The sequence below is a fragment of the Anomalospiza imberbis genome, chromosome 8, assembly GCF_031753505.1.
Source record: "Anomalospiza imberbis isolate Cuckoo-Finch-1a 21T00152 chromosome 8, ASM3175350v1, whole genome shotgun sequence".
In the NCBI taxonomy this organism is placed as follows: Eukaryota; Metazoa; Chordata; class Aves; order Passeriformes; family Viduidae; genus Anomalospiza; species Anomalospiza imberbis.
The window spans coordinates 10,534,401-10,557,526 of NC_089688.1; the positions used below are offsets into that span (position 1 = coordinate 10,534,401).

Genomic DNA, 23,126 nt, shown 5'->3' on the forward strand with positions numbered 1-23,126 from the left:
TTGTTATGAACAGCAAGTACTCCAAACTTCTATCTTACAATTGCTGGGAACCACTATGCCATGGCAGGTAACTAAAAGTCATAATTTCATCTCCCATTCAGGTAATCTGAGACAAGAAATAGAAGAGGACAAGATCAAAGACACCCTCGAGCAACTCTGCAGTCACAGCAATGCAGACGTGGTCAAGGAAGCCATCACAACATTGCAGGTTTTGAGAGGAGAGACACCCCACTAACCTCCCTTCTCCCACACAGCAAGCCAGCACTGCTGCTGAGGCAGACACCACCAGCTTTGCAACCCTTGCATTCGTCATACTGCTGCACAACCAACACTGCTGAAGCCCAGGTGCAGCTCCTGCTTCGAAAGCTGTGTATAAAAAACTCCTCATTAGCACATCTCTTTGGCCTGACACTTGCACCATTGCTGCTCCTCACTGAGCCACTGACACACAGCAGGAAAAAGTGCTGTCAAGCAAATGGTGTTAAGAAACATCACAGGAGAAACATCAGGCAATTACCACTCATTAAACATTTTTCAGGGGCTTGGTTTTGTGAGATTAGGATACACACTTGCAATTTTTCTTGTATCAATGGGACTTTTAAATAATTATATAGAAGTCTTAAGCTTTTATCATGCAACCTGAAATGCAAGTTAGATTAAATCTGTAGCTTAAATAACGCAAAGGGCTAACTGGCAACAATTCAACATCTGCACATTGTGAATGACACTGTGAGCCCAACTGTTAGGTGAACATGTGAAAACCAAAACTATCTTTAAGCTAATTCCCCCTTCAATCTCCAATTTTAAAGCCCATCTCTGAAACGGTACCTGCTCCTGTCACAAGTCATTCCTAAACACTTGAGGCTACAGTCTTGTCCTGATTTCAGAGTTGCACCTACTCAAATGAGACTTTGCAGAAGCAAAGTTCACAAGAAATCACAGTCAGTGAACACAGTGCTTGGACAAGACACAGAAATAAAGCCAGTCAGAAATTACAAGTGGGTAGGGGCAAGGATGTGGAGGCAGCCAGCATTCCATTATCACCCATAAGAGAACGTGGGTTTAACTTTAGATAATGAGAAAAAAATGTAGTAAAACATTTCAGATGTCTCTGAACATTTTGTATTTAAAAAGGTCACTAGATGAGAAGGTAACAGATTCTATTCCACAGCTTGTTCATATGGGAAATTTTTGAAGCAGATGAAGCTATGTTGCAGAGTCATGTTGTCCAGACCTAGAAGATCAAATTCAAAACAATGAAGTGATAAAGACTGAAAAGCTTGGGAGCATTTTTTTTTTTGTTTTTTAGTCAGCAGAAAAGCTATTGAGAGAAAAAAAACAAGCAGTGATCTTCAGAAACCTATTATAAAGCAGACTGTATTTACAAGTCAACAAAGCTTCATGTTCTCAAATTGAGAACAACTGGCTTATGTCTGCAAACAAACATGACAACTTTGTTCCTGCAAAAGCTTTCCCACTTGCAAAACCCAGTAACACTACTTAGCCCCTGACACTCATCACCAAATATCACTCTCAGGAGTAGCCTTGATAAAGGGAATTTCATAAAAGCACCCCAGAGAAGTGACACTTGTTGAGCAACACACAAACAAGTTTTGACGACATTACAGGAGAAAAGAAAAACAGCACTTTTGACTTTTGATGTCCAGAGATTTAATAGTTACTCTACACCATTCTGCAGCTCTTTGCTTGCTCATGGCTTTCCATTAAAAATGCAGAGAAAAGCATCAGTCTTATCTATTATTCAACAACCCAAACTGAAAAGAAAAAATATCAAGAATTAGTTGCAGCAAAATACAAAAACAAGCACCTCCCCTCTAAGTAGCCAGTCTAAACCTTTGAGAGTGAAATATTAGTGACTGGAAGCAACACATCTCAGGAATCAAACTCCAGGAGTAGAAAATATTGAATTTTATTTAATCAAATTTAAGGCTTGAGAAAAAAAATATATTGAAAGTCACTCAGAAAAGCCATCCCAGAAGAGGAGAGAGGAGCTCCCCTTCCAGTGGCTGAACAATGTTCAAGCTGCATAACAATGCACAGGTAGTAAGGGGAAGAAAGAGGGAAGGATGGAATGGGGATACAAAACCCAAGGCAATTCTACACACAAATCAATGGCCACATTGAGCTCCATGGACTGGAAACACAAGTCTGTCCACATGGCACTGCATGAGCTCACCAAAGCTAAAGATCTCTTGGGAAGAAACATTCAGGTTTTCACAAGGCAACCCAAGGTCTTTTGGTTACTGCACCGTTTTCAGTGCTTATATTCACCCTCCTCTTCATGTACAGGGAAACTGTGTCCAAATGCAGTTATAGCAATAAAAACAGAGGCAGTTGCACTGTCAAACAGACTGACACATACATACATTGCTTAACGGAAATAAGTTGTGCTCATTTCTCAGAAATAAAAGTGATCACATTGAAGTTTGCTTCTCTCAGTCCAGTTCTTCAAGTCCGACCTCTTTTGACATCTTTATGAAAAACCTTGGTTTTTCAAAAACCTTGGTAGTGTTTGTGAACTTGTTCCAAATGCAACCGCTGAAATCTCAACATCAACAATGTATCAAATGCCTCTGTGAGATCACTGAATTACTTTTCCTTTGAGGCTTCAGAGGCAGGTTCACACCCTACTGCTTTTGCTGACAAGACTTGTTTTAGACCATAACCTACATCTTTAGCCATGATGTCACTGCAGGTCCACAGAGAAGGTGCTAAATAAAACTAAGTAGAAAGTCTTCCCATTAGCAGTCTGAAATTACACTAGCCACATATGGGCATACTTCAGAACATACAGGGGCAAAACAACCTAGAGTCCCAGGATTTTAAAAATTATACTGAATAAGCAGAGAAGTTTATCCACAGTGGAAAAAAGATAAGTCACTCCATGAATTTAAAGGTCCTCAAGTTGAACTTCTCTCAAATTCAGTTCCAAATAACTGAAACACTGATACAAAGGCTGGTGTTAATATGGCCAAAGCCATTAAGAACAAACTGTGGAAAGACAGTATTTCAGTTTAATTCTGGTTTGCATACAAACAGTACTTCAAAAAAAACCAAGTATTAATTAGTCTTCAGGTAACTTGGCAAGATTTGCAGACCCTGGAATCCTAATCTGTAATGCTGGCTCTTGTCAGCAGCTAATTTCAGTGCATGAACTCCACAGCCATCTTTGACACCAGAATGATTTTCACCAAATCACTGGAATTCCTTCCTCGCATTAGGAGCTGGCTGTGCAAAAACTGGCAAAGGGAAATGTACTCCCTAGCTGGTGTTTTCAATGCAATGTTTTATGACTAAAAAATTCCAAATAGGAATCATCCTTCTCAGATTTTACATATATCAGATTATCACACGTAACCTTAACCAAGTAAGTCGGCTGATGAGGTGTTGCAAAGTTTCAAGCACCAGAATTTAAAGCAAAGTTTGCTGGCCACTGGTCTGCTGCTTGCCAAGTCGTAGTACAATCACACATTTCTGGCTGCTCCTGGATCAGATTCAACAAATAAGTAATACAGACATCAAAATCATGGCTTTACAGAAGAAATGCCTCTTGCTCTCCCCTCAGTGATCTACTGCTATTGTTTTCTTGTAGTATACCAAATTTAAGAAGTCACAGTGTACTTCTAGCCATTTTACTTTCAGGTTTTCAGATTAGTTAATAGCAGATTATTCTCTGCTACTGTAAGGAAATCAGCCATCCTTAGACAAGCTTCCTTTTCCTGTTGTGTCTCAATCACTGGCCAGAAAAAGAACTATGAAAACTGAAGTACACATGAGCACGGTCTGAAGTGCTTCAGATTACAAGCTAGAGGGGTGTCTGGACAATACACCAGACACAAAGATTATTACTGTTGATCAACTTTTGCCAGTGAAATGTTTGTTAATACATGCATAATAGAAAAAAAGGACATATATTTAAAAGTTTGGCTTTCAAAGAAAGCCATATACTTTAGAAATACAAGTATCAAACCCTTCAGGCACACTACATATAGTAAAATATCATTATAAAAATAGATACTTTTCTAAAATTTACACTATGTTAGGCACTGTAAATGAACCTGCTCTCCCTGAAAAACCTGGTGTCACTGGAAGCAGTAAACAATGTTAGTTATATGGCCCACAGTAAAACCGACAGCCAGCGCTACTTCCAAAAACTTTTCCACCACATACTGTTAACTTACAGCTAAGGAAACAACACCAAAGTCTTACAGAAGAGACTGCACTTCTCCTTCTGAGCTACAGATCCATCTACTAAGCCCCCACAAAGGGAGGACTGGAAGAAGAGTTGACTTTTATCTTGATTAAAATAAAAACCCTGACATAAGGACTAGTTCAGCTTCATGTAGAAAATGACTGAAGAAATCATTCTGCTTCACTGTATTTTGATTCACATTGTAACCATGAACCAGGCAAAACTGATGGCTTTTCAGCTTTACACAAGACTTTAAAATTCAAAAACTTTAATATTTTGCTAAATATGTACTACCTTATTTAAAAGCATATTTCAGAAAGGATTAACACCCAATTTTTAAGTCTTTCATCAGTCCTGGCAGTGGCAGGTAAGACTTGTGAAGATCAACATAGCAGTTGTGAGAGAAACTAGAGGAATAACAAAAGCCATCAACAGCTAGCATAGCATACTTGCTATCTACTGAAACAAGCTGCATTCTCAAGTGTATGCAGACAATACTTTTTAAAGATATTACTGACCATTGAAAGGATAAGCATTTTTAAAGAGGTTTTTCTTCTATAAATAAAGAATATTTACATTTTTTTCTCAGGGAACAGCATCAGGGCTTTACACCCTCTTGCCTGAAACAGATTTGTAAGACTTAATGCTACAGATCATCAGAATTTTCCCATACTGGGAACTGGCTTGCATTTTTCAAAACAGTGTGGGGTTTGCACAACCTAAAATCAACTAAAGATCTACACATTTTGTGATTTTCCCCAATTTCCAATTATGGTTGCTGGATGTTGCCAAAAACGACTGGATAAGTCAACTGGAGAGATTAATATGATTGCAAGATTCTGAAGAAATCAGCATGCGACATTTGAAAAGATTACATTTTAAGTCAGACGACAGGAGTGAAGACAGAACAATCTTCTTAGCAATCCTTCAAGGAAAGGGTTTACAGCAGTTTCACAGCTCCCTGCTACAGTCTTTAAAATATGTTCTGCCAATGTCTTGGGAAATTCCATTTCTTCCTCAGAGATCAATGCTAGTGTGCCGAGTTATCTTGCCAGAAAAAAGGTAGACAGCATGTGTTTGGTGATTTTTTTTTTGTAACAGCTTCTAACAAAAACCATGAGCAGGGAAAAAAAAATCCACATAAGGCTTTTAACAATGGGAGTATTTAATGGTCCGTGTATTTCTTCTGCCTTGGTGTCCAATCAATAATCTTAACATACACTGTGTCTTGCAACATGGGTCTGCTTTCATATTCAGAAGGCATTACTTGCCTTTACAGCTTCAATATCAGAAATCAATGTTCTGGCTAGGAAAATCCCAAAAATCTAAAAAGATAAAAAAATATACCATTTTGTGAGATAAAACACTTGTAATGTACCAGTCTGCAAGATGTTTGTTGGTAGGTTCAGGTATCATTTCATAGCCAAGATTAGCCATCAAAGTATAGCTATTACTAAAACTAATAAAGGCAACAGAATCCTGCAGGTAATAAAACTCATGAGAAAAATGTTTTCATGTAAAACTTCAGCAGCCTTCAAAATAATAAATTTTCAGATGCCTTAGAGCTAGAACAAATCCACTTAACCAAATTTGAGTGCCATAAACACCCATACTTACCTACTGCTAAAGCTACAAAGCAGACATTTGCATTCGTTGCACAACTTTAAATAACAACCCAGCCAGCTTTCAGATCAATTTTTTTTTTTTTAAATACAGACAGAATGTGCTAAAAATTAAATTATTGTCACGGACAACAGTTAAAGTAGTCCCAGGTTATTCAGAGACATTTTAAATTTGAAATTTTAACATTCATGTCAGTTCTCAGGGAAATCTTCCTTTACAAACTGAGGATAAACTTGTAACTCAGCAAATTCCCTAAACATTCTTAGCAGCAATATAAAACTGGGGTGAAGCTTTGGAAAGCTAAAAGATTTCATTTAAATGTAGTCAGGTTATGTCTAATTCTCCGTCCCACAATAAAATAGCTTAATGCACAAGAATGACCCAATTGGGAAATACAAATAACTGAAAGTGGTTTCAGGGAGCCTTGGGACACAAATAGAGAACAACATTGTCAAGTTATTGTCAATCAACATGTCGCCAAAAGATTAAACTTTGTGTCTTGATTGTCTTCCTAGCAAGAGGTGCTGCTCTTAGCATAGCATTTCTCAATCCCATGGAAGCATCATCACCAGATGGTGATAAAAACATCAAACCCTAAGCTACAGAGGGCAGTATTACCAGGGTTGCAGGAAGGTCTTTTGCTAGCACTCTATACTTATACATGGAAAATAGTTTCTGTAGCAGAACTTAAAATTTATTGTTTCCCATTGAAGTGAAGGAATTTCCTAGCACAGAAATTAACGCAGTGCAAACAACTGCCACAATGAAAGTGGGATCCACCTTGAAAACAGCAATCTAACATGCCTTACTGAGAATTTCAGCTTTCTCTCTGATGTACCAAGCACTGATGAGGTAATAGAAGTCACCATCTTCCATCTGGTTCTAACATCACATTTGCAACTTGTTCACCTACTTCCCTGCTCTTACTCCCAACCTTTTTAAAAGAGCAGCATGCTACAACCACTTCAGGTTAGCCACTGTAGGTTACCTACAGCTGGCTGAGGTAACCTTAGCATGAAGGACAAGGCTGCATCTTGGTCATTTCAGGTTTGTGATAGAAGGCTGGAGCTCAGATCTACCGGAGCAGACAGCAGATACCCCCTCCTTAATGACACTGAAACACAGGGAATATTTTATATAATAATCATATATTCCATATGACCATATTAATGTTACAGTACATATATCCCAATTATAACACATTATTATTGCACTGTATTTTTAAAGACCTTCACTGCTTTGTGCAACCACTGTTTTCACACTAACTCCCCTTTACTATAATTGGTGTTTCTGTCATCCTTGTATCAGACCTAAAAAACCCACATTCAAAATATTTATTTTACTCCTGTCCATAACTACTTTTACCTTCACCAGGTCTTTATTTGCAAACATGACTTTTTCCAAGAATCATAACAATAGCAACTAACCTGGAGCAGTGAGATAGCTATGAAGACACCTGCAACAATGTAGATATTTCGGGGTAACCAAGCTTCAAGCGCATGGATACATCCTTTAACAAAAATCTGGTCATCCCATTGACTTTTGCTCTGATTGTGGAAAGAAAGAATAAGAATATTACTTTTCTACTCAAGCTTGCTGTAAGATCTATCACATGATGCAGCTAAGCTAATGTTCTGTCACTTTTGCAGTTAAGTTTTTAACCACACTTCAAAAATACACATCTGAATCAAGGAATGTCAGACACTGATATCTGTATCTTTCTGAAAATCCTTTTTAGTAGAAACACTGTAGAATTAGCAGATAATAGATGGTCAAATCAGCAAACAATAGATCAGCAGATTTAGATTAGTACAACTGGTAACTGAAATGCACACTTGAAATCCAAGTCCTACCCCTTTTTGAAATCTACCTTTCCCCTTACTTGTCCCCACCTGTTTCTCTGTCCTCCCACAGTAGGTTACTTTAAACAAAGGACAATGTCTACTTTGCTCTACACCTGTATTATGATGTAGCACAGTTAATAGTTGCTAGAATTTTGAGCTGACACATCTATCAGCAATCCCACCAGTTTTAGTTTTGTCTATGCAGGCACAGAACATAACAGACAGCACCTTACCTTCTTTCTGATATCATAGCCACACTGTGTATTCACAACTTTTTGCTGCAAAGAAAAAGAGATTTTAAATAAACAAATCAATTGACTTGTACTCACTTCTGTTCACAGCAAGTTTTTCTATCTTTTATATCCATAAACAGATCAATGTCAGAGCCAATAATTTTTAAAATTATTTTTAGTAAAAACAAGCAAAGCCCTATCAGAACAAAAGAAAATTAATGACAAAGCAAAAGTGTATACTATAGATGATGGTATCCTGCACCAGAAATCTTAGCTGCTTCCATCACTTGGAATTTACTAGCAACTTTTTAACATGAAAACTGTACTGCCAGCACACAGGTGAGACCTGCATTTGCAAAATTTATACTAAGTTTTATGGAAATATTAATAATAGAATCTCACATTAAACAGATTTAAGCATCCTTTTGCCTCCTTAAATATAGCACCAGCAACAGAAAAAATGTGCATTTGAACAGTACTGCTCCAAACTAAGCTAGAAAATAACTACTGGGGAACCTGAACATGGAACACATCCCTGACAAAGGCCTTTCTTGGCTGATTTCCAATACAACCAGAATCCTACCAGGTATTAAATATAATACCAATGACTCTCTCAGCACAAGGATTACTGGATGGATTTTAAGCTGTAAGTATTCCCAGCAGTACCATAAAGCACTATAAGTTAGCCCCTACCTCCACATTATGGCATCTGCTGTAAGGCTCAAAAGTTTCACAAAGTTTAATAAAACAAGTTAACCAATAAGCACCTAAACCTTGCAAAAATAAGGATTGACTCAGAAGCTTTTAACTTCACACATGAGTACTTCACTAATTACTGACAAACAAGCAGCAAATGGAGCTACTCCTGCCTATCTGGCAGAGGGGTGGTGAAACATTAATTCCAACTGGCGCAAGCACACTCTTAGAGCTCTCAGCTACCTACAAGCCAGGAAAAGGCCAGAAATCCAAGGGAACAACATTCTGGGAATAAAAAAAGCCCGCCACAAGTGCTTCAGATCCAAACCATACTAAAATGGTTTGAATTCCTGGTGACATTTTCAGTTAACAGGTTGCCACATTTGGACTCTGAAAAGAATGCAACAGAAACAAAAAAAGTCTGTCTGCACAAGAGTAATTTTTGGTCGTTTAGGACACCTCAAAGCCCTTCAACACCTTATTCAGGAAGTACTTCCTGTCATAACGTTACAATCTCAGGGCAAAAACAAAGCCAGGAAACAACTTACAGCAGGATCAGGTATACAACAGGAAAAAGGAACTCCACACTTCTCCCGACTTTTGCTTTCACTCTTGCAGTCAAAGTATATGTTGAAGTCCCAGTCTTCTGGACCTTGGGCACCACAGCAATGGTTCTGCAGCAGATAAATACATTCCAGAAGTTTGTTCAGTGGATAAATTTTCACAAAAAATGCCTTCAAATAGTGAGAATTTGCTTACAAATCTTCACCACCCCTAAGTCTGTGCAGAATCAATGACAACAGTAGAGTAAAAAAAAAAACCTAATAGACATGAAATCAAAGCAATACATCTGGAATACTGCTCCTGGAAACGGGTGTCAGCATGTCAAGCAAAATCATAAAAATTATCATTTTGGATATAATTGTCATACAATCCGTTCCATTGTAAATTTTTTTAAGAGAAATCTTTTTTTAGGGAGCAAGGGAAAGGGGAGCAAACGAGAAAGGTCAAAGGCAAATGCATGCCTGAGAGAGCTTCCACAATAGACATCACAACAAGCCTGGATATCAGGGTATCTTCTATCCCTACTGCTTTCAATACAGAAGGAAGAAAACCAGCACATCTGTAACACAGTACTATTAGCTACAAATTATTATAATTCTATTAAAAAATGAAAACTTTAAAATCTATATTCTCCTAGAAGGTACCAAAGAAGTGACAGGATATGAACTCACAATTCTCTGTAGTGAATCAATGATATTCTGGAGGTCAATGTCATCTCGGTAGGATTTAATGTTATTCTCAAAGAATTCTTTTACCCTGTCCCTCACCCAGTCCTGGAACAGGAAAGCCATAACTGCTACGGCCAGCTCCAACAGGAATATAAACACAATTGTTCCACAGAACTGTAAAAAGCAAAAGTCCTAAATTAGAAAATATTAATTCATTTTGAATGCATCCCTATGCTACCAGAAACAGACACAGAATTAGGTTCTAACTTTGATTCAGTACAGACACTGAGCACAGTGAGAAACCCCAAGAGGCAGAGTTATCCTTTCGTTTTTGTCACCTGAACTTGACAGCAAAAAGAGTAACTGACAAAGTCATTATTTACATCAGTGAAAACAAATGAGGATATGTGAAACACAGGGCTAAAGAAGTCTATATTACCTCTTAGATTGTTTTTAATTTTATAGTTCTTTTTTTAGACTTTTTAATCCAGCTTAACTGTTTTCAGATCTAAAGCAAAGAAGAAACCTCTGTATAAAAAGAACCATTTAAGAAATTTTACATCAGTCACTGAAGTCCCAAATTTTTGCCAACATGTACGAGAAACTTTAAAGTTTTTAAGGGATTTTGTTCCACTATATTATATCTTCTCAGTGATTCCTAACTGACTAAGCATGTTCCATAACATCACAATGTTAGATTCCGATATGCCTCCTCTAACATCATTGCAGAGCAGAACAAATTTTAAAAGGCAAGGAAGAGCGTGTTCCACAAAGAGGAAAACAGATAAGCTGGAACCACACTGCTTTCAATACCATTACTCAGAGGTTTGTCAAGGCAGCAAGTTTGCCATATACTTTGCCACAAACCAAATTTTATCATGAATTATCTGGGTGTGCTCCCAGTTATCATTTGCAGCATTCACACACATAATAATTCCCTCACATAATGATGTTACTTACAAACTTCAGCAGGCAGATGTTTTCTCTCAGTGCTCCCACACAACCAGCAAATCCTAAAGTAAACATCACTATTCCCACAACTAAGACAAGCACCACTGGGTCCAGACCGTGAAGACCAGTCACCTTTGTCAGATCAGACAATACACCCTGAAAGAAAAAGCCAGAACACAATGCGACCCCGGTAAGCATGTTACTCACTCAGCACTCCTTCTGGGTGATTTCCATATGATTCCAAATGAACTGGCTGCAAACCCTTGAATTTGCCAACAGTGACACCAACAAAAAAAAGTCTTACTGTAAAATGGTCATTTACAATATCAGTTTTCTTCACCCCAGCAGAGGAAGTATTAAATTTACAGATAGCATTTCTTTTAATAAGTCAGTTTCTCAGACTACATCCTCCGTCTATTTGCCAAATAGAATTCCACAAGATGGTGCCAAAAGCTCAATTCTATCACTGAATGTTCTTTTAGTTTCGAGGTAAAATAATGTTTTAAATTAACTTGAAATGCATCAATCAGAAGGGCACTCCAATATCATGGTCTAAAAAATAAATTAAGAAAACTTTTCCAATCCTGATGTTGAAGTGGGAGAAAGGGAAAAACATTCTAAGGACAAAGCACCTTATGGATGACATTTTACAGAGAGAAATTTTTTTTTTGTTTTCAAGGCTAGGAGATTTTTCCTCTTTTTTTAGTTATAACCCTTCTAGTGCCAAAGAGTCTTAGTAGTGTTCCTCCAAGCTCTTTCAGAAATATAAAAGAATAGTCTAAACACTCCCCTTTCATCCCAATAAAAATTCTTACACCAAAAGCAGTTATCTATTCTCTATATTTGAATTTGCCTAACGTAGGAGCAATATTTTCTTTTTTGTTAACTATCCAGAAACTACTTATCTTGACAATAATCTTTGCTATGAAGGCTGTGTGCTTAGATTACTAAATCTATGTGAATGCAATGCTAATACAGTGAAAACCTTCCTTGTACTTCCTAGATTAGGTTTTAAAAAGTTACTACACCAGCTACCATTAAAATTCCATTAAATACACATAACAGGATTCTCATGTGATGTGCAAGAACATGATGGAACGTGCACAAAGAAGACAGAAGGGACAAACAACAAACTCTTCATGAGGATGATTTGTAGGGACACCCGGGCAGCCTTGCAGTAGTCTGGGCATTCATCATACAACCATCAAGAATACACAAAAGATTTTAATAAGGGAATATTTTCACTTTTGAAACAAATAATATAAATCAACACAATGTCCCATCATCACATGTTCACTATTTTTTTCTTTATAAAGTATACTCTCAAGCTAACCATGTTTAGTGTAAGAGAAAAATATTAGAGAGACGTGCAATAAGCTGCCCAATTCTTTCAATAAAATGCAAATTACCAGGTACCTGCTCTAGAGTAAAGTGCAAAGGATATACACCTAAAATAACACCTTGGAAAAATCCCTATCACTTCTTATTCAACTGCTTAACAAAAATAAAATCTACAGCATTAGAACAAATGTGCCCTTGGAGAACCTCCATCAGCTGAAGACATTGATTAACAGTACTGCAGTGTTCCACAAGACTCCATCTTCTTTCATAGCATGCTCCATAACAGCTTCTGTCAGAGCTGTTAATTTGGCAACAAGATAGTTGTTTATATCAAAACTGGCTGGTGGGGTGAAAAGAAAAAAAAAATAATTAAACTGTAGCACTCAGAATTGCCTTGCAACAGCTGGTGACTAACAGCTGAAACAGGCTATTAGAAAATGGTCCTAGTTTGTTGATAATGTTTTACCCGTCACACATTTTCATTCTTAAAAACTGTTACACCTCACAGCTAACAAACTTGGTCTACCTGGTTAATTATGGGAGGCTCACCTAATCAAACCTTGGCTCAGACCCCACAGTCAAGAAACACCTGTCAGGATCAGGATCAGATGGGCCGATGCAGCATCTTTGTAGAATCAACATGCTGTGAAACCAAGCACTGTGTGACCAGGATGCTGGTCATAACTACTGCCAGCCATCTCCTTCCCACACCCAAACTTAAGCTTTTTGTTTTCAGATCTCAATTGCTCAAGCAACATTTTTTAGAAGACAATTTCCTCTGATTAAAGCATGTTACAAACAGAAGTAGGCAGGAACTGGGCTTTATTATTCAACCTCAGATGTCACTGGTCAACAACACTTTCTTCACATTCACACAATGTTTACAACATGCTCTTTTACAAAGAAAGTTATGGGGATTTTGCCTAATAAATGATGTTAAGTTAAAACTCCTGAAGGAAATAATGGAATTGATTCAGAAAACTCTCATCCCACCATACCCATTTTGCTAAAGACACTCCTGCCTGTGCCATCTGCACCTGGTACAAACAGGCTGCCCTTTACAACAGATTTCCTCAGGGACACAGGAGTGCAGCCTGATACTGACACTCAGTGTCAGACATTCTATAACAAAACTCACACTTTAAGCCTTTCTTTCAGTCACACAGAACAGTGACTTATTTCTCCATGCTCTTGAAGTTCCTCTAAGCAACAGTCTTGATTTGAAAACTGACTGTATTCTTTCCATTTGTTATTAGCCATGAACTTGCTGGAACAAAGTTAGGATGACCAGCCTCTAATTTCCCAGATGTTCCTCTCATAAAGATGTTCCTTTGTTAGCATCTTCCTTTTCTTCAAATTTTATGCAAGTTAACTTTTACGTGACTGTCCAGAATAACTACAGCCAGTTACAAAATCCTAAGGATAGGCCAACTAGACACACCAGTTAGAAAGGCTGGATCTTAATCAAATAACAGGAGTCACGATAGTAACATTTTTCCATCTAGTATTTTCAACACTTCTCACAAGCCAGGAGTCTCATTTCAATATATTATCAGCCAAAAGAGAAGCACAGGATTTATAGCCAGAGAAGAAGACTGCTGAGGAATTAATCTGTGGTCCTAATGCACAAAGAAAAGAGAAAAGCAGAGAAATGAAATGAATCTAATATACTTCATGTTGTGGTAAGAGACAGGATGTTCAGAACTCTTCCACCACCTGTAGTTTATCTTTGCGTTCACCACTGCAGCTCAGTTTCTGCAAAGTTTTTCTCTTACTTCCCATCTATTGTTCACACAGATGTTTATCTTTAAAATACAGGCACTATTGGCTGAAGAATGGCACTATTCTGAAAGACTGAAAACATAGCACAGAACTGACATAAAAATAATGAACAGATTTCATGAACCATTCAGAAGTTCAAAAGCACAGGAAAGGCTTTGAAGCATTTTTTTGCAAGATAGCACAGAGCAGAAAGAGCTCAGGCAAAGTTCAAAAAAAAATAAAGACAAAGAGTCTGCCTTTGCCTTTTAGTAACTTCAGTGTACCATAAAGCCAGTTTGGCAAATGGAGATATTGGTCTCCAAGCATACAGATCCTATGTGCTTGTATACAAAACGGAAGAATGAGCATAAGAGAATACAAATTCAAGGCAAGTTGAACATCCTCCCTAAAGGGTTGGAAAGAAAATTCTTTTGTAACAACAAAATAGGAGGCAAATGCATTTGTGTGTTGAGATAGGTTGCCATATAGCAATGACAGCACTAATGTAGTTATGAGAATGTGTGCAAGCAGATGGGGAGCAGAGAGGAGGAGAATAAATACCTCAGAATTAAAACCACCATAAAACTCACTTCCAAAAAGAAGAGGCATCTCAGAACCTCTCTGCTTGTGGATAGCTGCTGTACTTAACCACTTCCATTAAAGAAAAGTGAACATGATGGTAAATTTAAGACTTACTAGCTCGTGGCACATCTGAACAGCGAGGGCACCTGCCCTCCACTCCTGACTGAGATGCAGATCAGTGAATGTAGTAATGGTCACTTTCTCTAACTGCTTCAATTCATTAAACCCACACTTTTACAGCCATTCAGTGGGGGGAACCATTCACTTCCACACCTGTATCATTCTGTTCTCTTGTAACAGAACTCTGAGTACATATGCATATAACTTCCTTCAGATGAGGAACTTTCTTAGCTACAAGAAACCTTTGCTAAAAATAAAAAGTTATTCAGCTACATCATGTTCCCCAGTTTTGTTCCTCTACATGGAAACACAATCACTTAAGCACTCCATGGGGAATAGAGTGGACAACAGATGGCCAACAGACTAGGAGCATCTTCCTGAAGTATTTCAAAGATACACTTTTAGATTTAGTGGTGCTTTTTTAAATATAAAGTCAGCTCATACCCCTTGCCAATATTTGTTTATAATAAAAGGAGGTGAGTAGAGAAGCATAGATTTTAGAAAACGTGCTTTTGAAAGAGAACCTGCTCATAAAGGCTAAATTCTGCCCAGCATCCTGCTCTTACAAATTCATAAAAAACCTCTGATTATCAAGAGTCACAGCCTAACTCCTGATCAGGGACAAGCAGCAAATTCCAACTAAACTCAGTTTAGATTATTTGAACATGCTCCTCAGCTCAGATGCTACATTTAACTTTTGCTGCTTCCTGAGGAAGTAGTTTTACTGGAGCAGGAGAGGGCAACCACTGAAGTAAGACCAGTTATTTCTATCCTTACCTTTTCACTCCATGCCCACAGACCAGCTGCAAGGAAGGCCACTCCAGCTAGCTAAAATTTAAAAAAAAAAAAATTATTAGACATACTAATCAACCATATTCTCAAACTTGGCTAGTAGCACTATTGCTCAAATAAAACAAATATTGCCTGTAATTTGAGACAACAGTAATGGGACTTTAGTCCCCATGAGTCAATCTCCTACAAAAATTATTTGAAGGGCATTTATTCCACATTTATGCATTTCATAAATTATTTTTTAAAGTATTTTAATTTGATTCTTCATGATTACTCAAGAAGTACATGGTACTTAACAGACAACCACACAGAGCAGCATGCAAGTGGGAGTTACCCTTGTCCCAATGACTTGCTATAAAGTGTCTGCCTGCACACTAATGAATATGGCAGAATATTTAATGCATTTTGAGGTTATTCCCTATTTAGTCACTTAATAGTACCAATATTATGGCTATGACAGTAGCCACACTTGCTCCTTGTAACTCCTCAGTGCCAAGGCTCTCTATATTGGCCTCTTCTCTGATAGATACTTTGTCTTGCAAATCCTTACTTTGTTTAAGCCCATCTGAATCAAGCTAGATTAATGGTCTGTTTGCTTACTTTCCATAAGCACCAAATCTAACTTACAACAAAGCCTCCACTAATTCATATGTTCAGATAATAAATACTTCTGAATTACAGTCACTCAAATGAAACAAGAGTTCCTTGCTCTAATATCTTATTCCCTTTCTTCAGTGCTCAGGCAACTTGTTCTTAACATCCAATTTCAATAATCAAACTAATATGACCTCTCCATAACCCAAGGGCAGCTCTTCCTCACTACTTAAAACCCTGTAAGGGGACTTATGGCTCTCTACGACTACCTGGACGGAGGTTGTAGTAAGGTGGATATCAGTCCTTTCTCCCATATAACAAGTAACAGCACAAAAGGAAATGGCCTCAACCTGCACCAGGGGAAGTTTACACTGGATATTAGGAAATACTTATTCCCTGAAAGAGTTATAAAGCATTGGAGCAAATGGCTTAGTCACCATCCCTAGACATATTTAAGGAATGTATAGATATGGCAGTTAGGAACATGGACTATCTGGCAGTTTGGACAACAGCTGAATTCTACCTTAAGAAATCTTTTCCAGCCTAAATGATTCAATTATCCTGTAGAAAGGACTGAAGTTGCCTCCCCAGTGCCAAGCTTTACAAACACTGAAGAGTAAACCCCAAAGGCTGAAAAAACACTTTGAAAAAGGAATCCTTTTCTATAGTAAACACAGCATCTCCCACAAACTAAATGGGCATCACAGGCAAGTTTCTACAGCACAGGTAAGAAGCAAGAATGGAACCCTCTTATAGTCACACAAGAAAACAGATGTGTGAGTGGAAAACACTGCTGGGCCCATGGGCTGCTTGCCCTAAGAACACTCAGGGCACGTGAAAATTGTTCTGGGTTTACTCTACTGGGGAGAGCAAAGCCAAAAAGGGCTGCAAGCATCATCCATGTTATTCTGTAAAAATTAGTCAAATTATGTTTCACACTTCTGTCTAGGCAGGAATTATTATATGCCATATTCTGGGTCTTAAAGATTAAGCAACCAAAACCACCACTGACACATGGAGCTAGAACTGGACAAAGCAGTACAAAATAAATTGCCAGAAGCAACAGCACAATGACTACTCACCTTGGACTCTGAATCAGCTAAGAACATCTAAAGTGATCATTTGGATCAAAACATAACTTGAAAAATAGTACTAAAAAAACACACCGATATAAACAGAACATTGACCCAGATTAACCCTAGATCTCAACCCAGTAATCTTCAGATCAAAAAAAAGCAGGGAAGATAGTCAGTAATCAAACTTGTATGTCATTAAGTTGCACAGTGCATGTAATTGATGAATCCTTCATCCATTTCACTCCAAATGCTCCAGGAATGCTGGCAGACAGATGAAGACAGTTGGTATAATTTGCAGTAATCAAGGTAAATTACACAGAGAGCCGGATATTTGGAAATTTTTCTACAGAAAACAAGGCAGAAAAAAAAAATTGGGAAGACATATTCCACTCTCTGTACAAATTAAGGGTACTAGAATACTAAAATCATGGAATGGAATTTGTAAATAAAGTGACCTCTTCAGGCTGTCTGCCTTCCATTATAATTAGCTTCTTTAATTAAATTGCAACGGATTTTTGATTAAGTAGATTTTTCACTAGCATGCATTATTCTCACTTTTGAACATTATTGAAATGCTCTCATGTTTTCATAAAATGTTCAGTTTCAAGAAAATATACTATTATTGCAAATTTCAATATGCATCTGTGCAAACTAGCTACAAGTAAAACAGAGTTTATCAGAAGAAAAATAAAGTTAGTCTCATTAAAACAATGTGGATAAATCTATAACTTAATTCAGTTAAGACAAGTAATTCAACATTTTCACTAGAAGCAACCAAACCAGATGCATTAAAAATTCTTCAGCAAAAATGCAGTAAAGTATGAGGTACTTGCAGAAGAAACAAAGCATCAGCCACTACCATTGGCAGGTGCAATTACCAAAACAACCAATTTGCAACAACCTAAAATAGTAGTGAAATGAAAAATGAAATTAAATCCTTTTGCTTCAACGACTACATGCAAGATACTTTAAAGTATCTCACTGAAAACCATTGTAAAAACACACCATGGTGATCAAACTAGCTCAGGAGTTGGCGTGATTGAGCACACCCAGAGTTCTACAGAGAATCAGGCCCAGGAAAATACCCTCTCCAACACACTTACACAGAGACATCCAAGTGATGGCTCCGAGGCAGACCAGGGAACTGATCTGCCTAAACTGAAGGCCAAGTTTTAACCTTCTTTAGCTCACTGAACTAAATGGCTGAATGGGACAACAGGCAGCTGAAAAGAAGCAAGGAAAACCAAAAGTGCTCCCAGGGTGAGAGTAGGCTAGTCAGCTATTTCGAAAAAGCACAGCATTTTGAAATTTGCCTTTCACCAGAATCTGAATGCCATGTAAACAAGAACAAACTGGACTTCCCAATTCACTACTGTGCTGCAGAGTCCTTGAAGACACATGCTTCATGAAAGGTTAGATGGTAACATACACAAAGGAGGTCAATTGTGCCCCTTTGAACAGGCAACTGAAACACTGTTTACCAGCATTTGCTTATGTCTTGCTTTGGAACTGATAAATCCACTTTTTAAACATATTGCATCAAACTGTAGGCTCTGCTCAGATGTACAATACTGATGCCAATTCAGTGACACTGCTCAAATGACCACTTTTAAGCATCACCCATCTATCCATTCCCAAGCACACTTTGAATTCCTACAATTCCTATGACTCTGCTGTCAGAATCACACTACCAACTGAGAAAACAGGCGTCATTTGTTTCTCAGATGTAGGCAGCTCTTGCAATACAAACTGATTGTGGGTCACTGCCCCTAGGTCTGATCAGCAGCAACAGGAATTGCATGCAGTTTTTGTATATTCTACAGAGAATACATTTCCCACTCCCTGGATAATAATATTTTACACTGTAGCTCCACCCATGCTAGAGTAATCAGCAGCCTACAGCCCTTCCTTCCTATCCTTGTCTCTTCAGAGACTCTTCCTCTCAGTGTCAGGAAACCACCTGGTGGTACATTCTCTCCTCTTCCTGGCACAGCAATGCTGTTTCAAAAGTTCCTGGAAAACAACATACACAGCAGAAGCCAAGAAAGTGTTATGCTAACCTGGGTCTTCTCTTATTTTTCAAAGAGACAAATTCAGAATTATTTTCCAGAACTGTAGAGAATTTTTGACCTTCACCACCATGTGCAGGGCAAAATGCCAAATCTCCTATAAGAGGAGTGAAAAGTTCTGGTTTTGTCTTTTGACTTAAGAGTCACACACAACTACAGACCTTTAGAAGATAAATCCAGATGACAGCAGCTAAAAGCTATTTTACCTTGTCCTCTCAATTCACGTAGGAGACAGTGAGCTCATATGCAACATAAAAGGCTTTGGCAGAGCACACATGCAATCCTTCACTTCACTGAAACAGCCATGGCCCAGCTGAGGTGCAATTCTCAGCCTACCCCAAAGAACACCCTTTCAACTGGCAGCAAAGCAGCAAGAACCAGAGCTCTCACAGAAGAGCTCACTCAATTGCAGAACGACTCAGAACAGAAAGGTGCCAAAACCAAGCTCTTCACTTGGCATTGTTGCAGTCTTTAAATCGCACCATGACAAATGAAGCAATTTGACCAAAAAAGAAAGCTTTCAAACACAAAATGGTCCAGCCTCCTTATCTTGCTCTCTGCAGGGCTATCTTCATGGCTACAGTACTGCCTTATCACCACTCATTAACAAGAGTGTACTTAGACAAGCTAAGTCTTGTGAGCATGTTTAAAAAGCAAGATGGAAACAAAGCAATCATACCTAGGCAGAGCCTTCCTATGGCCTCCATTCCCTTTCTTAAAAGAACAGAGAAGTGGTATTACAAGCCAGCAGTGCACAATTAAAAGCCAGAACTTTGTATTCCCAAGTCACTCACGTGAAAAAAAGAGACTTCCAAAGAATGAAGATTTACAGATTTCTAAAGGGTGATTACACTGAGTTTGCCATAATTAGTCATATTTGCCATCTTTGAGTTCAATATTTTGTTTAATCCCAATCTATGTGAACTGTATTTGAAGTATGACAAATTGCAGTAACCACTCAGTGAAAAGTTTAAAAATTCTGGGAATTACTACAGCACCACATGCTTTAAAGTTTAAACAGTCAATGATATCTTTAGAGTTACAATGGAAAAGTCAACATTTCACTTTAAGTATGACAGAAGAACAAATGCAACTATTTACTATTACCTGGTTTGTGCATAAACACAGGAGAGCTCTAACAGCTTATATGGGCAAAAGGCCCTCTTACATCTAGCTAAATCCATCCCTCATCCACCTCAGAGCAGCCAGGCTCACTAACAAATACTCAAACAAGTTCCCAGAAGCACCTGTCCTGCAACCCAAGGAAAGTGAATCAAAACTAACATTCCCTCCTTCAAAGCTCCTTGTGAGTTATAGTTACATTTCTCCTTCTGGTTGTGTAGTCCTTCAGCTCTTTTAAGGCACACAGAAAATTCACTCAGTTTCACAAATGGTGAATTTGTAGTCATCCCAGCCAGCAGGATTTCACAGGCTCCTGAATCCTTGTGTCAGCTAAATGATTCATGGATTGCCTATAGGGGTGTCTACCTTCAAAATTTACATAGCTTGTTCTACAACTAAAGGTGCCAAAAATCTTATCAAAAGAGCTGTAGCTGCACATCATTTACTAGGTCAGCCTGATAAGGTCAACAGAAGCATCAGACCCTTTTGTTGAGGAAGACACCAGGACTACAAGTACCTGTTCAGAAAACTAATTCCTCCAGCCAACAGATCAGCTGAAACACACAGGTTATATTATTAATCCTCCTCCATGTTTTGGCATCTCTTTAAAAGTTTTTATTTAAAGAACAGAAAAATCTTTAGATCTTCATCATTCATCTCAAGAGAATACAGCTTTTAAAAAGTGAAAAAATGTAATGACTGCAGAGAAGAAAAAAGATACAACACTTATTCCTGTGAAAAAACAGAGGCAAATTCTTGACAGTCTTCTTCCCCTTATAGTGAAGGCAAAAAAAATCAGTTTTTAAAAGGTTGTCAGAAACAGTCACAGACCCCACTTCGTAAGACACTAGAAAAAAAGCAGATGTCTAGAAGAATCCTAATATGTTCATGAACAAGAGTGTTGATTTCTCACCTATCCCACCATGAATTTCTGAAGAGCATCCACATAGTTAAGAAGTGATTTCTCTGAAAGCCAGAACAGTTTGGCAAGCATCACTTCTCACTCCACCACAGGTACCTGGGAATTGTACAATACAGAAGAAAAGGAACTGCAGAGCTGGTGGCTTGTAAGCACAATTTTTGGCCTGTTGAAAGCATCCTCAATTGTGACACAGAAAATATCATGCCAAACGAACACTTGCACTATGTAATATTGTAGCAAATTACCCCTCAATGGAACAAAAGTTTCTACAATTCTTTTCTGCCCTGGTATCCACACAAGTATAACTCCCCTGCGGCTTAACACTACAGTATCATGTTAGAGCACTGCACTAGTAAACAAAAGGTGGTGACAGTAACAAAAAGTTCTGTGGTTTCAGCAACTTTACCGCTGGCACTGGACAGTCACTGTATCTGCACTTTTCCAGGACTACTCATGCCTTTCAATGACTGCAGCTCCTAGGACTTCAAGTGCAAACTTGTTAACATTTGACCCCAAAGTTCCAAAAGGAATTATTAAATTTGTCTGAATTGCTTCCTCACCTTCCTCTCACAGACATCTTAACCCTTTCTAGTGGAACACTAGGCACTAACCTTTAAACAGCCTTCTCTTCCAAGGCAGGTGCTTCACTAACCATCATACACATCTAAAACCACTCATCTGTTGTTGCACCTTTCCACACTCACAATTCCAAACATTATAGGCAGGTTAGTCCATAGCTAAGTATTTCAAGACTGTATCAGACAATGCAGCTGCTCACAGAGCATGACATGTGCTGCCAGCTGTTGACACTCTGAGGAAGCTCCTTTTTTCTCTTCTGCATAGTGTATTTACAGCTACACCACCCAACAAAGATTAAAGATGATCTGAAAGGAAATGTTATAAAAGGATTTATTTAACAGGGAAGTGACTTAGCACAGATAATATGGGCACTGAGTTCTCACACTTTCAATAATAATTAATTTCTCATAAGAGATAAGATTCTTCAATTACAAAACACCTGGGGCATACTATACATCAATTTCTTGCTTTCACACCAACTATTCCAGTTTGTTCTCTTGAACGGAGTAATGAAGTTAATAAAACTTAGCTGTGCCTAAACTATTTTGGTGTCTATGTTTTGTACTCACCCAAAAGACAATGTTGTAGCTGAAGAGCAAGTATTTGTACCAACAGCTGACTTCTGCATTAGAATATCGGTAATAGTGCATCTTCTATGGCACAGCGTCTGCACAGAAGAGAAAGAATAATGGGATTAGCTAAAGATTTCGTGAATAAAGGTTTCTTTCCCAGGCCCCTCTTGCTCTGTTGAGAAAGAGAGGACAGTAATCTGTACCATATGCCAGCCAAAGGCATTTTCGAAGTCAGCTCAAACTTCCACTCACTCTACGCTTCCCTTCAGTATGTTATAAGTAAAAATGATGAAGCCGAATTTAATAATTAATAAAATAGCTTTTTATTTCATGACCGAGATTCGGTCCAAGACAGCCACAATCAAAAGGCTAGTGCCGAGCCCGGGATCGGCGCTGGGTGAGACACAGGTCCGACCTCTACAGCACTGGGTCTCCTATGTTCACACCGACTGCTCTGTCCAAGCAGCACTTATACTGTCTATTCTGCCTAAGGCAGGGTTTCTTTTCTTCTTTTCAGAGGTTCACATATTCACGTAGCTGAACAAAGAACAAAACCATGTCCGGTGTCGATCAGGGAGTTACTGGAACTCTGCATTGAGATGCATCTTCCTGATGGCCTTGGCTATCTCAATCTGAGATATTTATCGAGTATTCATCGCTTGGGTGTTCCTCGGATCACCTTGGAGAAGAACCCATCTCTGAGCGAGCATTCCTTGAAATTTAGGTCCTTTTCTCTCTGCTGCCAGCTGTGGTTTCGAAATACCGTGAAGCAATCTTCCCGACTCCAGTTTGAGTGCTTAAGAA

General features: G+C 38.3%; 2 protein-coding genes across 6 annotated transcripts in view; one reads left to right on the forward strand and one right to left on the reverse strand.

Moving 5' to 3' along the window:
- Positions 1-3,755, forward strand: part of LOC137477910 (rap1 GTPase-GDP dissociation stimulator 1-like) — a 42,936-nt gene extending 39,181 nt beyond the window's left edge. For all 3 annotated transcript variants that reach the window (XM_068197298.1, XM_068197297.1, XM_068197299.1), the window contains one exon: positions 102-3,755. In XM_068197298.1, coding sequence (XP_068053399.1) covers positions 102-235 — 134 coding nt within the window. In that variant the 3' untranslated portion in view covers positions 236-3,755. The remainder of the gene's footprint in view (positions 1-101) is intronic.
- TSPAN14 (tetraspanin 14) overlaps positions 1,915-23,126 on the reverse strand; it is a 35,424-nt gene continuing 14,212 nt past the window's right edge. For all 3 annotated transcript variants that reach the window (XM_068197301.1, XM_068197300.1, XM_068197302.1), the window contains exons 2-9: positions 22,320-22,417; positions 15,374-15,424; positions 10,802-10,948; positions 9,845-10,015; positions 9,158-9,283; positions 7,914-7,958; positions 7,264-7,383; positions 1,915-5,538 (exon numbers count right to left, since the gene is read on the reverse strand). In XM_068197301.1, the coding sequence (XP_068053402.1) occupies positions 5,467-5,538; positions 7,264-7,383; positions 7,914-7,958; positions 9,158-9,283; positions 9,845-10,015; positions 10,802-10,948; positions 15,374-15,424; positions 22,320-22,400 (813 nt within the window). In that variant the 5' untranslated portion in view covers positions 22,401-22,417 and the 3' untranslated portion in view covers positions 1,915-5,466. The remainder of the gene's footprint in view (positions 5,539-7,263; positions 7,384-7,913; positions 7,959-9,157; positions 9,284-9,844; positions 10,016-10,801; positions 10,949-15,373; positions 15,425-22,319; positions 22,418-23,126) is intronic.